Below are 21,698 nucleotides of genomic sequence, written 5' to 3'. Positions count from 1 at the left end.
AAAGAAAGAAAGGAAGGGGGGAAGATATGTTTTCCTACATTTGTACTAAGTAAAATTTACTGCTAGGTATTTGTCTGATAAGATTGGACATTTAGGAAAAAATAAAGAGAAAACTTAAAGATGGAAAAAAGGGGAGAGGATAATACTAAATCCAAGAAAAACAAAAATGAGGGGAAAAACACTGCAATCATAGCACATTTTGTGATTAGTGAACTAATTAGTGTAATCAGTAACATTACTCTGGTATGATGTGAACAGTGAATAGCAATTTATAGTCTGTGCTATAACTATATTTGGGAGTCTGGTTGGAAGAAGAAATGAAGAGAAGGGATGTGAAAAGAGAGCTGAATCCCTGCAAGTACTGTAAGAGGAAACTAACAATGTCTAAAATGACAATCAGGAAATGACAGAATAAGCACACTACTTAGAAATGTAGAGGTAAACCCTGAAAAAAGTTACAAGTGACCATCTCTAAGAGGTACCCTTTGGAGCAGGGAATAACATGGCAAGGTATCCCAGATTTTCAACATGGGACTTTTACTTTCACTTTTTAAACTGCATATACTTTTAAACAGAGGCACCAGCTCTTCCCTGGGATTTGGGTTGAAGAAAGGGGAGAAGATACGGGAAGAGAACCCAGAGACTATACCAGGGCTTTTAGGATTGAGTTCTTCATTCAAGAAGAAAGGGATTGGAGGCCTGGGTCTATAGCTTAGTGGCAGAGCACTTGCCCAGCAAGTGTGAGGTACTGGGTTCAATCCTTAGCACTGCATTAAAAAAATAAACGAAATAAAGGCATGCTGTCCATCTACAACTAACAAAACAAATCTTAAAAAAAAAAAAAAAAAGAGAGATTAGAAATACTAAGAGTAGGGACAGGGAGTTTGGTGGGAACTAGTAGGAGGGAAAGTAAAATTCAATGATGTTCTTGATTTTAATTCCTGCATCATTCATTACCTTTGTTCTTAAGTAAAGAAGACTGGGACACAATACACAGATTTAAAAAAAAATAATGATGATTCTTTCCTTAGTTAAGATTACATTTCAGTGAAATAGCGGAATGTCTGTATATATGATATAGCAGAATGTGTACATACATGTACATGTGTGTGTGTACACTTAAATGAATGATAACAATACGTGTTAAAAAGGAAAACAAAACAAAGAAAAAGGGGAATTACAAATGTATAAAGGATGGCTGGGGGAGGCATGGGAAGGTGTCCCTTGAATAAAGACCTGAAAGAAGTGAGGGAGAGAAGGGAATTTGAGGCACAGGAAACATTCCTAGAAATAGGAGGGAACCTACCATTTCCAAGGAGACTAGTGTGGTTGGACTTGGGAGCCAGCAGAAGAGTCATAGGAGTGAGGTCAGAGAGTTAATAGGTATGGACTTTTACTCTGAATGAACTGGAAAGCTACTGTAAGATTCTGAATAAAAATTTTTAATCTAGTCTTAGTTACATTCTAAACAGAGTCACTCTGGTGGCTGTGTTGATAACAGACTGTAAGCAGAGCAAGAACAATCAGGAAGCTATTGCAATAATCTGAAGGAAGATGTAGTAATATATTTTGAAGGCGAGATGACAGGAGCTGCTGATGCATCAGACAAGGAGTGCAAGATGGAGAAAGGGGATTCAGTTTGGGAGCTGAACATTCAGAAAAACATTTGCATAAGTTCACATACAGTCATCAAATTCTGTTCATTGTTTTATTTTACTTTAGTACTTTTATAATTCACTTTAATGTCAAATTTTATTTGGAAGTACATAAGATAAAATTGTAATCCCATGTCCCTTTCTATAAATAGTTTTCATGCAGTAAAATTCCAATGAATTATAGAAATATAATTAATTTTTATATGATAATTCAGAAATGGGTCTTTTTATTTTATAGTCTCATATTGCAGCTTAAAGGAAATACCTGAAGAATTTTTTATAAATATACTTATTAGGAAGACCATGATAGAGTAGTTTGTAACCTTACCACCAAGAACAACCATAAAAAAGAGGTAGATAAAATTATTGTTGAAAAGCATCTGAGAGCAATCAAGAGAAGTAAGATTTTTAAGAAGAAGTAAAAATCTCAAGAGATGAAATAGATCAAGAAATGATAGAGGTAAGACGACAATGGAAGAAATATCTTTAAGGTACTAAAAGAAAACAACTGCTAACATGGAACTCTAAATCTAGAGAAAACACCCTGCAATACTATGCTACTCACTGATTGCCATGACAAACACCTGAGAAATTCAACTAAGAGGAGGAAAGACTTGTTTTGGTGTCAGAAGTGTGAGCCCATGGTTGGTTGGCTCCACTGCTATGGGCCTATGGTAAGGCACAGCATCACAGCAGAGAGGGTATGGTGGAAAAGAGATGTTCACCTTATGGTGAAAAGGAAGCAGAGAGGGAGAAGGGGTGGGGGAGAAACTAGGAACAAGATATAGTCCCCAGGCATTCATTCCCTTCAACTAAGTTTCCCTCTTATAGTCTGCTTCACCTCTCAAATAGTCCCTTCAAATATAATCCATCCATGGATCAATCCATTGATGATGTTAGAACTCATGACCCAATCACTTCCCAAGAGCCCCCCTCTGAACACCACTGCACTGGGGACCAACCCTTCAACACATGGGTCTTTAGAGGACATTCTAGACCCTCCAAAGATCTAGGTTGAGACAGGAAAATCTTGGGTTGAGGACAGCCTCAATAATTTACTAAGACCCTTCTCAAAATAAAAAGTAAAAAGGACTGGTGATGTGGCTCAATGTTGAAAAACACAGGGTTCAATTTCCAGTACCAAAAACAACAACAAAAAACCATGAGGGGAAAAAAGGGCATAAAGAACATGGGGAGGGAGGTGGGAGGGATAGGAAGGAAGGGAGGAAACAAAGATTAGAAACAAGGTTAAATAGAACTATTCCACAGAGTTACTAAAGGCATGGACAAGAACAGTGGTTGCTTTGGATATACTCCCAGGAAATTGGACTTCGTCTTATTCATCTGACATTCAAATTCCCACTTCCCTCGATTCTTCCCTCAATTGGACCATTTGCCTCCTGTCCAGAGGGATTACAAAGGTAACCATTTCAATGAGATAAAATCCTAGTCTTTTGGTTTTTTGAGATTGGCTTATCTCACTTAGCATGAGATTCTCCAATTTCATCCATTTGCCTGCAAATGCCATAATTTTATTATTTTTTATGGCTAAGTAATATTCCATTGTATATATACCACAGTTTCTTTATCCATTCATCAACTGAAGGGCATCTAGGTTGGTTCCACAATCTAGCTATTGTGAATTGAGCAGCTATGAACATTGATGTGGCTGTATCTCTGTAGGATGCTGATTTTAAGTCCTTTGAGTATAGGCCGAGGAGTGGGATAGCTGGGTCAAATGGTGATTCCATTCCAAGTTTTCTAAGGAATCTCCACACTGCTTTCCAGAGTGGCTACACTAATTTGCAGCCCCACCAGCAATATATGAGTGTACCTTTTTCCCCACATCCTCTCCAACACCTATTGTTGCTCGTATTCTTGATAATCGTCATTCTAATTGGGGTGAGATGGAATCTTAGGGTAGTTTTGATTTGCATTTCTCTTATTACTAGAGATGTTGAACATTTTTTCATATATCTGTTGATTGCTTGTAGATCTTCTTCTGTGAAGTTGTCTATTCATTTCCTTAGCCCATTTGTTGATTGGAACCAAAGGACAAATGATCTTGCTGATAAGTGGATGATGACACATAATGGAGGGTGGGAGGGGGGCAAGAATGGAGGAAGGAGGGACTGTATATAGAGCAAAGAGGGGTGGGAGGAGTGGGGGGGAGAAAAAAATAACAGAATGAATCAAAAACTATTACCCTAGGTAAATGTATGATTACACAAATGGTATGCCTCTACTTCGTGTACAAACAGAGAAACAAGATGTATCCCATTTGTTTACAATAAAAATAAATTTTTAAAAAATCCTATCCTGACCCTCCAAAATGTGCTATCCCTATCATGTCAAACTCTATTGCTCACTTTACCCAATTCAAGGCATTCAAGCATTCTGAAAGCAAATCATGAAACTGTGTTAATTAGGCCCATTATATTTAGAAGAACATTCAGGCTTCTCTTGGTGATTTCTTACTCACTATGTGGTAAGGTTAAATAGGCAGGTTTCATGGGCCAGTTAAGATCCTTAAGGAAAATGTAAAGAATAAACACTATGAAATGCTTTTGTACTTTCAAATTAAGTCTCTATTTTTCTTCCTTTTAACATGGTACTTTTTTTTTTAATGGAGCTTTTGAGTTTTGTTATACAGCTGCATGTTTAATGTTCTCTTCTCCACTATGCCATGAGGTTCACAAAGCCAGAATTCATAAACTATCTTGTCACCACTGCATTCACAGCTCCAGAAATCATTCAGTAAAGTGAACACTTACTATGGGTTCGGCACCACTGTAGATGCCCTGGAATCTAGCAGTGCTTTATGTTTTAAAAGGATAAAATGGGGCAGGAAGTAAGTCTTAGAACTAGTAAGGAGGCTATTAAGGATGATGGTGTCTCAACCAAAATAGAAGCAGTGGAGATGGTAAAAAGTTGTCTGAGTCGAGATATATTTTGAACATATATTTGGTTATGGAATGTAAGAGGTAGAAAGGAGGTAATGCCACAACTTTTTGCCTCAACAGATAGGAGAGATCTGCCATCAAATGAGATAAGGAAAACTAGGAGCGGAAAAGGCTTGAAAAGGAAGACCAGAAACGTGCTTTTGGATAGGGAAATCAGACATGCAAGGGATGTAGAATTACAGATGGGCATACCTACCTGTAATTTGGAAAAGAGGTTTGGGCTAAAGATAAGATCTTGGTATTGACTTATAATTGACATTTAAAGTTATGTAACTGGATGAGATCACCATGCTGAAGAAGGTACTAGAACTAAAGACTAAGCCATAGTATACTTTTGCCCAACATTAAGAGATGGGGGAGACAGGCCAAGAAGATTCAAAAAGCAGAAACGCACTGAGGAAAACCAAGTCAACTGGTGCTCTGAAAACCAACTAAAGAGGGTGTATGAAGGTGAAGGAGGTGTTCAGGTATGCTAAATGCTTCCATTAGGACAAGATGAAAACTGAGATTTGACCAATAGGGGGGTCACTAGTGACCCTGAAGAGGAGTTTTGTTGAGTGTTTGGTCATATGAATGAACTATTCATTTTTTTCCTAGTCACCAAGATGTAAAACAGACATATTTCAGCTCTCCCTTTCCTTTAACCCCCAAGTCCAAGTGGCAGCTTGATCTTCCTGATTCTCAAACCAGTTCCTTTCTCTCCAAACTCACAGCTTCTGTTCTAGTCCAGGTGCTTGAAGAGGGTATTACAAATCAATGAAGAAACATTGAACTTTTTTGATAAATGATACTGAAACAACCATTTATCCATGCTGGAAATGAAATTCACATGTGTGTTGGAGGGCAGGGGTGGATGGGAGGTATCTACCTTAAAATATATGAGTTCTCTCAATGTAAAACATAAAACTTTTGGAGGGAATGTAGGAGAATTTGTGATCATTGGTTATTAAAGATTTTTTTCATACTAACTCCAAAAACTATAAAGGAAGAGATTTACTAATTTGACTATATTAAAATTAAAGACACCATTAACAAGTAAAAATAATAATCTAGCAGAATACATTTGCAACAAATAGAGTCAACTAAGTTTTAGTATCCAGAATTATAAAGATTTTCTTCAAGTTAAACAGTCCTATAGAAAAATTTTTAAAAAATGAACAGGAAATTCACAAGAGGAACCAAATGGGTCCGTGAACTTCGATAAGATACTCAACCTCACTATCAAGCAGGGAAATTCAAATTAAAACTACAAAGATATACTATTTTATATCCATGACCCTGGTTAAAAATGCTAAAGTTTAGCAATACCCAGTGTTGGTAAGGGTGTGAAGCACTAAAAATTCTCATATAGTGCTTCATATGATCATTTTGGAAGGTATCTGACAATATCCAGCAAACCTAAAAGTATGCATACCTAGTAATGCCTTTTTTTTTTTAACTCTTTTATTAATTTTTTTTACTATAAACAAATGGGGTACAATTTGTTTCTCTGGTTGTACATGAAGTAGAGGCACACCATTTGTGTAATCATTTACATAAAAATATGGAATGCTTCACGAATTTGCATGTCATCCTTGCACAGAGGCCATGCTAATCTTCTCTGTATCATTCCAATTTTAGTACATGTGCTGCCGAAGCGAGCACTAGTAATGCCTTTTTAATGTACCCAGTGTACCTAATGTAATCCTAGCTAAACTATTAGATATGCACAGAGGTATACACAAGAATATTCTTTAAAATATTATTTGCAATTTAAAAATGAAATAAGTCATTTTAGGTTCTGGAAAACAAGCTAGGTGACCATCAACAAAAGAAAGTTTAAATAGAAAGCAGTATATTTTAGAATTGACCACTATTCAGCAGTTGAAGATAGGTCAAAATGTATAGATATCAACAATCTCTAAGTCACTGTTAAATGAAAAAGTTGAAGTGTGCGTGCGTGCGTGTGTGTGTGTGTGTGTGTGTGTGTGTGTGTGTATATATTTTTTTGTACCAGGGACTGAACCCAAGGGCATTTAACCACTGGGCCACATCCCCAGCCCTTTTTAAATATTTTATTTGGAGACAGGGTCTCGATGAATTGCTAAATGCCTCACTAAGTTGCTGAGGTTGGCCTTGAACTTGCAATCAGCCTCCTGAACTGCTGGGATTACAGATGTGCATCACCTGCCTGGCTTTATCATTTTATATAAAAATATCACTGGTGAAAAGTTTAATAACATGCAAAGAAAGATGTGCTGTTTATGGATATATAAAGTATGCATATGATAAACTATCTCAGGATAGTAGTTACCACTAGGAAGGAAGACAGAGACTAAGACTGGGAAAAGATAAACACTTCATTATTAAAGCAGTTCTTCAACCTGGCATTCATACCTCTCCACAATATTATTCAACATACTTTTCTTAGCCTCATCCTTTCCCATTTTCATGGAAATGTTTTCCTAAACCTTGGGCGTTTATATATTGCCTTTACTATTTTTACTACATGTGCTATCTCTAATATGATTCACATTAAATATGTAAGTTATGTTTTCTAATATGACTGTAAATTCACAAGTATTAAAATGTTTGTTCTAGTGCCACCTAAAAACAGCATCAAAGTTTCACACTTCAGGTTGTTCTGTCTTACACAGTGGTTCTCAAATTTAACATACGAGAATGCTTGGGAGGCTTGCTAGATAGAAATGGGGGCCCCCAGGCCACTCATAGGTCTGATTTGGGCAGTGAGAAGAAATCCTGCCCCTGTTTTGCAGCTATCAACTTGGACTATTTGCCATTGTCAAGATAAACTTGACACTCTTCTTCTCCTGTACCTTTACTCTTAGTACTACCTCAGCTTGAAGTACCCCTTCCTCTTACCAAGTCAATGAAAATTAAGCCTACCCTTTAAGGCTCATCTTAAATATCACCATCACAATAAAGTACTTTAACTTGAATGTGACATCTTTCTCATTTCAACACTCTTCCTTCCCCCATCAATTTATTTCTACTTCCGTATGGATGCTTATCATTTCAATGTAATATATGTCTACTTGTCTTATTCCCCCTCCTCAAGCATAAATGTTACTTGAGGGCATCAGTCTTACATCTTGTTCAAAAGTGAGGATAATATCTTAGTCATTTTATATAATAGTTAATCAGATATTTGATGGACTGAACTTTGCTAAACACTGAGTTTGTTTAACAATTTATGTTAATATTTTAAATATCACAGCATAAGAGTTATTAAAATATTCATTCTTTGGGTATTACAAATTAAACATGAAACTCGGGACTATCTAGTGACATTTTAAAAATGAGAAAACCAAAAATACATCCTACATGGAAACAAGTAATTTTTAAGTTGTTTTAAATTTTCAAGAGAAGAAAATAATAGTTTAGCTGAAAATGGCAAATTCTGTTTTTAGAAAAAGAGGAAAACAACTTACAACTACCCAAGCAAAAGTAAATGACCAAGTTATTAACTGACAAAGTGAGTTCTGGATATTGCTAAAAAGTTATTCAAGAATAGCAAAGTTCATTGATTCTTACCAAAATTCTCAATACTTTAAAAAGACATTTTAACATAGTTACTCTTTGCCTTAATAGTGCATATTACTTTGATGCATCAAGAACAATAATTTCTAATTTTTCCAGGGTAAAAACCATGATAACTACCTGTTGTTAATCAGAAAACATCAAAAATTTGTTCATAATAATTTGGTTTGCTTCTACTCCAGGAGTAGCCTGCTGTATTATTTTAAACATACTTATCTTAATGTAAACAGAAAATAAATTAATGAAAACAGAGAAATGGGACTTTTTAATGGAAATGTTCAACGACCTCAATGTACATCACAATATCATCTGAATTTGTAATACTTTACAAAGAACTATCAGACTAAAACATACAAATGTATACTAATTTCAAGTAATAAAAGGAAAATGAAAAATACATGTTTTGTTCTGTTCACCAAGGCCTCCCATGTTGAAAGGAAGAATAAAAAGACAACAACTGTGAGAAATGAAGAATAGAGAAAGGGTCTCACGTATCTCATTTTCTACTCTCTTTTATTTTTGTCATATTCCTGTTAAATTTCCTTTTTCACATGGCAGGTCAATCAAACTAAACCTACCTTAAAAGAGACTATTTACTTAACTTTTTAATTCTATTTATGTGAAAATAAAATTTCAACCTATTATAACCATTTTTCAAAGTAAAGTTAACTAGAAGCAAAATAGTAATTAATTACTATAATATCTGAGCCCAAGTTAAAAATTCCCAAAACTGCTTCCAGTATTGGCTTTACTTAAGATAAAAAAAAAATCTATAACTATTGTTGCTAATAAAGAGACCTGTCCAATTACATTTACTTCTTAAATAAATAAGCTTTTTTATTTTCCAGTACGAAATATAGACAGGGACTAAAGCTCTCTACGTGATTTAGCAGTACTCAAAGACCAAAAACATGCAGAAGTTTAAAGGTGATGAGAATAAGTTAAATAAACCTATTTCAAAGACCTGGGAAGTAGAATAGATCAGATTAGACAAGCTTATTGGAAGGTAACAACACAGCTCATTTGATAAAGCAGTTCTGAGGAATCCAAAAATACCATTCTCTTTAAAAAAATAAAAGAAGCACTTGCACTAACAAGAAATAATGCACAATTTGGCTTGATCAAATACTTCATTAATTTTTTTCTGCCCCTAAGGGATTGCCCTTTTAAATCCTCTTCAAATAGAATATAACCCAATTGCTTGCCCATTTCTACAGTTTGCAGGATTTTTATTTCAACAGTGCCACCTAGTGGAACAATCAATACTTTGACCTGATCACTGGTTTCACTTGTAATGCTCAGACTCCCCAAGTTTTATTTTCTAATTCAAAATACTCCTAATAATATTAACATTAAAGGTAAAACTTTACAAAATATAATTTACAGATTCCTGTATTCTGACAGGTTATCTAATAAATGTTAAACATTTATAAGTGTTATTATATTTTAAATAAAGGTACCTTAGTAATTTCTTCAGAAGCTCGTTCGAAGTCCTGAACATTTCGACAGTAAAATCCTATTGTACAGCTAGGATCCATTTTTCGAAACGACATCTTTTTGGGAGAAGGGCAGTGGAATGTCTGCAATTTTTAAAAATTCTTTAGGATTAATTTATCTTTACTTGATGAATATAAATATATACAAGAATGCTATTTAAACTTCATTATTTAGCTTTTTCTCAAAACTATAAACACATTTTTTCAAATGATATTTCAGTCTTTCCCACTCCCCAAAGGTGTAAAACACACGCCAACACAGTATATATTTAATTCACCAAATCTTTACCTTATGTGATGTTAGTGCTATCATACAAAAGAAAGGAAGTGTGTGGAAGGTGGTATGGTTTTCTAACACTCGGAGAAGGGAAGAAAAATGGTGCCACTGAGAGACATCAGGGGCTAGCTAGTACAAGGTTTAGAATCCAGTTAGCCATTTCTATGAAGCTGAAGTTAAGTTTGTCTTGTTAGAGATTCTTTTTTTAATGCTTACAAACCTTTTAATACCCAGTTTTTTCAAGAAAATAAAAAGCAGACTGATGTAAATGTACTGATATGAAAAGAAAACAACTTGACACAATTAATGCCTAACAGCACATTCTTTCAATTTGCTCTTGTATTATGCTTTACTCTGTTGTTTATTCTCAAACAGGTTTTAGGATGGAACAGGTGAAAACCGCCCTGTTACAGTCCTTGCCCTCTTTTTCACTAGTCCTCTTGTCTGTTTTAGTTTGCTTCTCTCAAGTGGTCTCAGAACCACAGATGTAAACAGGCTGGGCACATTGCCCTTGTTTCTCTCCTCTCATTAATGGAATTTGGCTATTTATAGCATTTGATGGCTTTAAGGAATACAATAGTAGGAAAAGGGCAATATAAAGCTAATCATTCCATCCTTTTGTTCTCCACCATACTTTGGCACTATGTTTATTTATTTTTTTTTTTTTTTTATTTTATTGTAAACAAATGGGATACATGTTGCCTCTCTGTTTGTACATGGCGCAAAGGCATACCATTTGTGTAATCATAAATCCACATACAGTAATGTTGTTTGATTCATTCTGTTATTTTGTTCCCTTCCCCCCACCCCTCCCACCCCTCTTTACCCTCTATACAGTACTTTCTTCCTCCATACTTGCCCCCCTCCCTAACCCTAACTCTAACCCTAACACTAACCCTTCCCTCCCCCCCATTATGTGTCATCCTCCACTTATTAGCGATATCATTCGTCCCTTGTCTTTTTGAGATTGGCTTATCTCACTTAGCATGATATTCTCCAGTTTCATCCATTTGCCTGCAAATGCCATAATTTTGTCATTCTTTATGGCTGAGTAATATTCCATTGTGTATATATACCACAGTTTCTTTATCCACTCGTCAATTGAAGGGCATCTAGGTTGGTTCCATAGTCTGGCTATTGTGAATTGAGCAGCTATGAACATTGATGTGGCTGTATCTCTGTAGTATGCTGATTTTAGATCCTTTGGGTATAGGCCAAGGAGTGGGATAGCTGGGTCAAATGGCGGGTCCATTCCAAGTTTTCTAAGGAATCTCCACACTGCTTTCCAGAGTGGCTGCACTAATTTGCAGCCCCACCAGCAATGTATGAGTGTACCTTTCTCCCCACATCCTCGCCAACACCTGTTGCTTGTATTTTTGATAATCGCCATTCTAATTGGGGTGAGATGGAATCTTAGGGTGGTTTTGATTTGCATTTCTCTTATTACTAGAGATGTTGAACATTTTTTCATATGTTTATTGATTGCTTGTACATCTTCTTCTGTGAAGTGTCTGTTCATTTCCTTAGCCCATTTGTCGATTGGATTATTTGTATTCTTGGTGTAGAGTTTTTTGAGTTCTTTATAGATTCTGGAGATTAGTGCTCTATCTGAAGTATGATTGGCAAAGATATTCTCCCACTCTGTAGGCTCTCTCTTCACATTACTGATAGTTTCCTTTGCTGAGAGAAAGCTTTTTAGTTTGAATCTATCCCAGTTATTGATTCTTGCTTTTATTTCTTGTGCTATGGGAGTCCTGTTGAGGAAGTCTGGTCCTAGGCCGACATGTTGAAGATCGGGACCTACTTTTTCTTCTATAATCTGCAGAGTCTCTGGTCTGATTCCAAGGTCCTTAATCCATTTTGAGTTGAGTTTTGTGCAGGGTGAGAGATATGGGTTTAGTTTCATTCTGTTGCATATGGATTTCCAATTCTCCCAGCACCATTTGTTGAAGAGGCTATCTTTTCTCCATTGCATATTTTTGGCACCTTTGTCTAGTATTAGAAAGTTGTATTTATTTGGGTTTGTGTCCGTGTCCTCTATTCTGTACCATTGATCTACCTGTCTATTTTGTGGCACTATGTTTAAAAGATATATGTGTGTGTGTGTGTGTGTGTGTGTGTGTGTGTGTGTGTGTGTATAACTAATGCTTGGGAAGTATTTTCTTATTGGATTGTTCTTGGTATTTCACCCATTTTATTTGCAGAGATATTTAAAACATCTGGAAAGGTACTGAAAAGCTAACTAAACCTGTTACTTAACAAATTACAGAAATATATTAAGGTGTAACACACTCTAAATCAACTTACAAGAAATCATTCTACATAGAAGGTGTCTAAAAATAGCCATCTGCCCAACTCATTCCAAAGTCAGCAACTAGAAATGTTTCTTTACTTTGCCCAAAAAGTGTACAAGGTCCAATAATATGTTTTTTAACTCATCTATGAGGCTGTCCTATACTAAAGCACCAATTACAAGTTTTCATGTTGGAACCAGTAACACTAACTAAAATAGGCTTCCTTTTATTTTATTGTATTGCTTCAATCATCATAGATAATGATGACAAACACTAAATTGTTATTTATGGTTATTTTGATATCTACAAAGATCTTTTTTTAATTACTCACAAAAGCACAGATATAAATCTGAAAACCAAAAATACTACAGGGTATAACTGCATGAGTTTGGGGGCTCACTATAGAGAGGCATTTTATGTCATTTAAAATTATATTGCTGTGTTTACCCAAGATTCAGAACTCAAACCAATATTAATTTATAATTCAGAACCATTTTTGTTAATTGCAAAAACGGTTAGGGTTTTCCTAAATGGCATACAAGGGTCTATTCTCTTTGTGGTAATTCTTTGAGCTATGCACTTAAGTTTAATTCTCTTCATTCTGATGTTCGGTAAGAACAGCAGCTTCAATTTCACAAACACATTTTAGGGAGTGTTCATTACTTATGCTTCCATGACAATACAATACATTTCTGATAAAAATAGTCAAGAAGAGTCAATTCCCATTTATTTTGTTTTTTAGTACACTATTCACTGCCTCAACAAATAGTTACTAGACACCTACTAAATGCCAAGCACTGTTGTAAGTTTATTATTTGGAAGTAGATTTTATTACCTAAACATGTAAATGACACTAAAATGAATACTTTAGGTATAGGAATGTATTTTGGAAATTTAGATGAAGTTTTCTAAGGTAGTCTGAGAACACCCTTACTAAAAAGTAACTTCTACAAACTGCAATTTGCATGTATGATTCACAATGTGCATCTTCACTGACAATTTCAGTTCTTCATCTACCTAATAACTTTATTTTTAAAAAATATTTTTAGTTGTAGATGCACATGATATCTTTATTTATTTATTTTTTTTAATGTGGAGCTGAGGATCGAACCCAGTGCCTCACACATGCTAGGCAAGCACTCTACCACTGAGCCACAACCCCAGTCCTACCTAGTAACTTCAGTGCCACTATTTCTGAGTTCATTAAGAAGATTAAAAGAGTTGCCACCATGTGAACTTTCTAAAATCTGGTACTTGGAATTGGGGACCCAGGAATCAGAACAGACTAGCATATCTATTAAGAGGGCTTTTCTTACCTTTCAGAAAAGGTAAGAAAATTTTGGTTATTTGTAAGAATTAGAAACTGTCATTCTGAAAAAACAAAAAAAATATGAAACAATATTACCTGGTTTACAAAACTTAATTTGTTGATTTTATATATATGTATATATAAATGTATTACATAAATGTATATTATATATGTATATATATGTACATACATACAAATAATTATATATGATAAATATATGTGCATATGTATGTACATTGATACATGCATACACATTACACACATACACACACACACACACAGTGAGTCCTTCCACCCCAACAACTGAAACCCTGCCCTATCCTAACCACTGACAATGGAAATCCACAATTCAATTACCCTCACTGCTAAAGTCCATCTGACTTCTTCCCATTCTCTTATAATTTCAAGTTGTCCTTTCATGACTTTTTTCTTTAAGGTTGTTAATGCTGCTCTTTTGAACTCCATTATCTGTCTAAAAATTACAGAGTGTGAGTTTATATATTAAAATGTACCCTCACACTGAACTGTGTGCCCCACTCCTCAGTCTTGACCAAGAGTATCTCTGCCATATCTTCACTACTAGGCTCAGAATCTAAATAGACCTCCTACATTCATTGCACAATGTATTTTGAAGGTATTCAAGGAAGATTTTCTCAACAGTTAGAAGCTCAATAGTATATATTAACTCAATAGTATATACAAATATATTCGATAAGGTATATCCCAAGAATTAAAAATTAGTAGAAATACATATAATCAAAGCATTTGGAGTTATAAGGAAGAAAAGAGCAACAGAGAATTTTGAAGAATTCAGGACAGTGCTTTACACCTAGAAAGAGCTCAACAAATGATAATTAAATCAAAGAAGTGAGTTATCTCATGGTTTCAAAAGATTAAGTGTTCAAATCTAGAAATGTAGGAATTCAATACCATAGGAATAATAACAAAAGGTATAATATATTTAAATCTCTTTTCAATCTTATATATTCTGTTACCATTCTACTGAAATTTTCACAATATTACTGAATTTAGGGCACTCATTTAAAATACCAGGACTATAAGCAATTACTTACATGGAATTAAATAGAATGTCTAAAATAGGAATCTCTTCATCTATTGACCAAGAAGTATTAATTTTAAAAAATGTTGCTACAAAAATGATTTTAATCACTGAGCTCATTGGCTCCCGCCTGTAATCCCAGGAGCTATGGAGGCTGAGGCAGGAAGATCATGAGTTCAAAGTCAGCCTAATCAAAGTGAGGTGCTAAGCAACTCAGTGAGACCCTGTCTCTAAATAAAATACAAAATAGGGCTGGGCTGGGGATATGGTTCAAGTGCCTCTGAGTTCAATTTCTGGTACCCCACCCACCCAACGACAAAAAAAACTTAAAAACTGAAGTATGAAGCCAGATGAGGTGGTACATGCCTATAATCCCAGCCACTGAGGAGGTGGAAATAAAGAGGATCTCAAGTTCAAAGTTCAAGGCCAGTCTCAGCTACTTAGTGAGGCCCTAAGCAACTTAGTAAGAACTTGTCTCAAAATTAAAAAAAAAAAAAAAAAACAACTAAAAAGGGCTGGGAATATAGCTGAATGGCAAAGCATCCCTGGGTTCAATCCACAGAAAACTACTACTACTACTACTACTACTACACTTTATTACATCAGTTGCAAAATTTCAATAGCATACAACCAAGAGACCAAAGCAAGGATCATTAGTAATATAGGGGAGTTAATAATACTTTAATAATACAGGTAGTTACTTGGAACATTACAGACTTAAAATGTGACAAAAAGCAGAAAGTATAATTTCATTCCTGGACAAAGATAGACAACTTGCTATAATTTTTATATTTTTCATGGGAAAATAAATGATGCTATTAATTGTACAATCTAAGATAAATCTCTGCACTGGAGAGAAGTGAAAAACTTTGAATTAAAAATTACCCATATAGGTTGAAATAGTCTTCCAGAGACTCAAAAATATACCATCTAAATCAACTATATTAATGTTCCAATGTATAAGGAATAAGTTCTTCTGTAACTTTAATTTACCCAATTTCATCAAATTTCACTTTATAAAGTAAAATCTTTAAATCAATTCTTTCCATTTTTAATACCACCATCCTACTTCAAACTTTTATTAAATTGAATCACTCCTTAGACGGTTGCCAGACTCCCAATAATGAACTGCAACCTTTTTAATCTTAATTGCATAGACAGTGAGACTGTCACTAACCTGGTCCCTTTGCAGAGCCTCTCAAAATATCAGATGGATAGTATCTCTCTCTACTGGTCAAAATTATCAAGACCCATAATCTTTTAATTTACCTATTTTAGGTGTTAATAAAATACTACGAACAATTGTCCATCTGAATCTCAAGTATCTACTGTTAATTTGGCCCAGATAAATGCAAATGTAACTTAGACATAAGAATCAGGGCCTCAAGACCACAATACAAAGAGATAGAGAATAATATGGTTCATACAGCACAATTCTGTGGTATCTCCCCTCAATTTCAATCAGCCAACTAGCAAATACCTATTAAGGTTTACATTTACGATGTTACGAAGGAAAAAAAAATACAGAAAACTTGATCTCTGACCACAAGATGCTTATATTTTTGTTGAAATAATTTACAAAGTCTGTGAAGTTATATTATAATGTTTCTTTCTAAACCAGATTTTATCTTGCCATTTATTTTCATAATCTACTCCTTAAATACTATTAAGTATTAATATTAAGTAGAATGTTATTACTAAAGCAAAGAACTTAGCCACATTTCCAACTTGCCAAGCCCTTGAGTATTAGTGACCCATGCATGCTGTTGAATTGATTATCATATTATACAAAATTATTTTAGTCTATAAAAGTATTTACTGGGAAAACAAGATCTAAAACCGTGTCATAATTACATATCCCACTTAAGGACTCACAAAATTTTCTGAATTAAAACACTGGATCACTAAATGACCTATTGAAGGGGAAAGAAGATAAGAAATAAAAACTAAACAAATATTAGATTCCAACTAAGCTTCTAAAAACTCCTTAACTAGAAGTTAAAATTCAAATACTATAGTAGATAATAATTAAATAATTTAGTAGATAATCTTATTTTGTCACTCTACCCCAAGTCTTTCACCTTCTTTTTTATTTCCTTTCTTCTCTTTTTTACAAAACATACCTATCACACTTTAAATTCTTCAGTACAGTTTAGCTGTCTTTCTACAAAATTACTGAGAGGCTTGATCATTTATTTTAGTAGGACTGGGTATCTAACAAGTTGGAGACAAAGATAAATGAAGAAGAAAGTATATCTTAAATTAAAATTCAGCAACAAAGCATTTAACCTTTGACCACTGTATTGACAATAATTTTATAAGAAAGAAAAATAATAATTATTAACTTGTAATTATAATACAGCATGGTTATCTTGCTGTTATAATGAAAGCACAGCAATCTTGCACATTTTTAAATAATTAGTTTGCTCCATGTGATAAGAAAACAATACTAGCTCTAAATGTATATAGTACCTCAAGAGGAAAATCCTTTATGCTGACATCTACAAAAGATTGGCAGTAATGAGGATCCATGTAAATCAAACTGTCATCTACAAGGACAAAACAGAAGACAAGTAATTCAAAAAACACCTTATTATTACACTGCTTACAATCCAATTTCTATGTAGAACAGCTGAAAAAAACTCTAGGAGTAACAGCTTGCCACACTGATATTCATTGACTGAAACATAGGTTTGCATAGGATAGATTAACTTTTGCATAATCAAATATGCTTGTATAAGCAGAATTTTTATAAAGTGATGAGACTGTCATTTAATTTTTGGTGATAAAATTACTTTCACAAACACACAATTATATTCTACAGTTTGCATATGAAAAATGTATTGTACTTCTCTGTCCTGACAGGAAGAACATATTGCTTGTCATTTTATCATCAACTAGCACCACTAAGACTGGTAAAAAGTAAATATGTGAATAGCAACTGCCAGAACGTGGCAGCTATGGCTTCTAAAGTTCGGTGAGACCAATAAATTATGCCTTGTTTATGCAATAACAGAAATTAAGCATACATTTTACAGAACCCAATTATACCGTGAGCCAAATGACAGATGAGTGGCTACGGCAGGACTGATGAATGTATAAGGTACTCCTTTTGCTCTGTTAATTATACTGTTTCCAGCTGATCTCATATTAACTTCCTGATTTTAAAAAGAAAATGAAGAGATATATTTTACCAAATCACTAACCTTGAAATCCAGCAAAGTAATATGACTGCTTAGGTTTGCCGCCAATAATACCCACACAATATTCAAGGCTTAAAACGCCCTGCCAAAATAAATTAAAACAGAGTTAGTCAGAAAACAAATGATAATTACTTAAAACAACTCAATTTATTTTACCAGTATTAGTAGTTCCCAAACTTTTCATCAATTAGTTACCATTTTTATTACATTTGCCCCCATGTTCTGAAATTGTTTTTTTCCAAACAGCCTTCCCCTTTCTTTAAATCACTCAACATTAATATAATTAAATATTCTGATCAGCATGCTTGTTCAACATTAAACTATTACTATGTGCCAGATAGAGATAATAAATGATACCACATTAAAGCAATAAAATTCCTGCCAAAGCCCCAACACTTGGCTTTCTGGTTAGCTGGGACAGCATTATGGTGACTGATGTAATATTTCCATCAGGCTTTTTGCAATGCTAACCCTAGTTCTTAGACTTCATGACTGTTTTCATTAAATTTTTTTGAGTTTTCAAATCCCAAACTGAAAACCATTTTTCTAATCAAATCACTCACTCATTTGACACATTTCTTTGTGCTGGTTTCATTTGGAATAAACATAAAGACTAATAAAAACAACTTAAGGAAAATAATTATAGTATCCAAAGTCAATTTATTTTACTAATCAAAAAATATCAGGCATATCTCAATAAGTTGTTCAGTATGCCCCTCAGTATAATAAATATTCTATTACAAGCAAACTCTTTAAGCTGGGCCAAATAACTCCATACCTTTAAAAAATGTCCAGTGAAGTCAATTTAAAAATGTCCTTAGGCATCAATGAATATCTAATCAATAGTTCTTGCAATTACCAGTGACGCAGTCATTCACTATAGCAGCTCAATTCACAACAGCTAAGCTATGGAACCAACTTAGGTGCCCTTCAACAGATGAATGGATAAATAAAATGTGGTATATATATACACAACGGAATATTACTCAATGATAAAGAATGAAATTATGGCATTTGTCAGTAAATGGATGGAACTGGAGACTGTCATGCTAAGTGAAATAAGCCAATTCCAAAAAACCAAAGGCCAAATGTTCCCTCTGATATGTAGATCCTAACACACAATGAAGGGGCGGGACAGAAGTTCACTGGATTAGATAATGGGGAATGAAGGGGGGTCAGGAATAGGAATAAAGGGGTAGGAACAGGAAAGACAGTAGAATGAATCAGATATAACTTTCATATGTTCATATATGCATACACAACCAGTGAAACTCCATATTGTGTACAACCACAAGAATGGAATCCTAATTATAATCCATGTATGTATAATGTGTTAAAATACATTCTACTGTCATATATGTCTAAAAAGAACAATAATAGTTCTTGCATTAACTATAACATGTTATAAAACATTAGTAATGATAAAGCATGTTATAAAACTCCAAAATATTAAATCGCTAAAATTCTCTTAAACAAGATGTTCTAAAATCTAAAGGACATAATAATGAAGAATATATATATGGCCCCCAAACAAAAATGGTCTGATTTAAAATTTTTCAACTACAATGGTATAAAAGTTATACACATCCATTATAAATCATACTTAGAATTTGAATTTTGACCTTTTTCCAAGCTAGCAATACTGAGCTGGGCTGTGGTAGTGAGCTACAGCTTCTAGTCATCCAAGTGATCATGAGAGAACAACAGATACTCTAAACTTGAAATTCAGCACAACGTTCTATAGTGTTGTTAAGTTATGATGTTTGGTACATTAGGAGTATTACATGCATTTTTAGCCTACAACAGGTTTACTGGGATGTAACCACATTGTAAGGTGAAGAGCATCTGTATATGGACAAATGTCCTAACTTAATTGTTTTTGTAAAAACAATAGGTAGGTAGATATGGTGGCGCACAGCTATAATCCCAATGACTCTGGAGGCTGAAGCAAGAGGATCACAAATGCTAGGCCAGCCTCAGCAATTTAGTGAGACCCTGTCTTAAAATTTTAAAAATGAAAAGAACTAGGGATGTAGCTCAGTGGTACCCCAAGTACTACCATCACCACCGTCACCACCGCTACCATCATTATCATCATAATAAATGGTCAAAGAAAAAAAAAAAAAACACAGAAATACAGAAAAAAAAACAAAAATTACCCTAAATTCTATATACCCAGAACTCATCATTAATAGCATTCGGAATAACACATTTTATCATGAATCTCTTTTCAAATTAATAAAAATAGTTATATATTAAAACACTTAATGACTGTACAATATTCTAATTTAAAATAACAAAATGTGCTTAAAACTCTCAGTATGAATATTTAAGTTGCTGCAGGTTCTCAATGTTTTAAATAACATTCTGCTATGGTTTGAATGTTTTTGTCCCTTCCAAAATACATGTGTTCAAAACTTGTCCCCCAGTGCAATAGTATTGAGAGTTGGGGTCTTTTGTTCAGGTAGTGAGGTCTCTACCCTCATAATGGATTAATGCTGCTATACAAAAGGTTTGAAGGAGCCAGTTCTTTCTCTCCTGCCCTTCTGCCACATCACTTCATGTCTGTCTGTCTTCATGCCAGGACAGCAAAAAGGCCTTTGTCAGATGCCAGTGCCTTGATTCTAGACTTCCCTGGCTCCAGAACTGTCAGAGAATAAATTTCTGTTCTGTATAAGTTACCCAGGCTCAGGTATTGTTACAGCAGCATAAAACAAACTAAACCACCCACTAAAGAACAACTTCATATATTTTCAATCTTGTAAAAATATCAGGTTTTTTTTTTTTTAAAAAGAACTGGAACTGAAAAATATGAAACAGAATAGGCAAATTCAATTAAAATCTCAGCTCATTTTAGCTAATCTGCACTAAGTAAAAAAACAAAATTGGGCTGGGGAGATAGCTCAGTCGGTAGAGTGCTTGCCTTGCAAGCACAAGGCCCTGGGTTCGATCCCCAGCACCACACACACAAAAAAAAAAATTGAACCAAAAAAAGATAAACACTTAATGCTAATGCAGTTACTTAACATTAAGGATTCTATTTCATTCCCCCCAAATAAAAATCATTGATATAACTAAGGTGCCTTAATTTAACTTAAGGCAATCTGATCAGCTAAAATGAGTGTTTATGTCCTGGTAACTTATGAGGAAGTGAAAGTTATAAGTCTTTCATAGCTCAGAAAAGAAAAAAGGAAATATATAGCAAGAATCAGCACTGACTCTCCTCAGAAAAATAATGGGTTCAAGCATCAGAAGACTTTGGTTCTTGACATCTACATTTTCTTTGCAACAGACTAGAGCAGATTTAGCAATAAACACTTAGAAGATTAGGAACTAGAATGCCATTACACGTAAGAGGCTGTATCTTTAGAAACTTGAAACACTTTTTAGTTCCTAAAAGAGCTTCTTCTCAGTTATACAAAGGAAGAATTTATTGAGCTGTATCCATGAAGCAATAAATAAGGCTGAAGCAATCAGTCAAAAGGAAAGTCCTAATTTGTCTTGCTGAAGAAAAAGAACATATTGGATTTTCCTTGTTCCAAGTCCTTAAAAATAAATAAATAAATAAATAAACCTCCTGTAGTTAAGGGTTGACAAGACATACACCAAATTTCTTTTTCATAGAATGCAGCGGATGCTAGGAAAGCAACATCTCTGAAATACTGTGGAATTTCCTTGATTAATAAATTTGAAAAATAGAACTGAATAATGCATTTTAAACTGTAATGTACATTGGTTTGTCAGGAAAAAATGACTGCTGACCACCAAAAAAAAAGGAGGAGGAGATGGAGGAGAAGGAAGAAATGTTGATGATTATCTTTCTTTTATAACTATAAGACACACTACCTTTTCACTTCTAAGAGAACACCTTTTTACATACTCTCATTTTGGCTTTTGATCA

The 21,698-nt window shown here is 34.3% G+C and overlaps 1 protein-coding gene across 1 annotated transcript in view; it reads right to left on the bottom strand.

Moving 5' to 3' along the window:
- Window positions 1-21,698, bottom strand: part of ATG4C (autophagy related 4C cysteine peptidase) — a 130,889-nt gene that overhangs the window by 13,753 nt on the left and 95,438 nt on the right. Inside the window, 3 exon segments of the mRNA XM_079127109.1 lie at window positions 9,619-9,738; window positions 17,067-17,143; window positions 17,801-17,879. Coding sequence (XP_078983235.1) covers window positions 9,619-9,738; window positions 17,067-17,143; window positions 17,801-17,879 — 276 coding nt within the window.

This window comes from Sciurus vulgaris, assembly GCF_902686455.1.
Source record: "Sciurus vulgaris genome assembly, chromosome: 1".
In the NCBI taxonomy this organism is placed as follows: domain Eukaryota; kingdom Metazoa; phylum Chordata; class Mammalia; order Rodentia; family Sciuridae; genus Sciurus; species Sciurus vulgaris.
The sequence above is the reverse complement of the archived record's forward strand: the minus strand, read 5'-3'. Positions and strand labels throughout refer to the sequence as shown.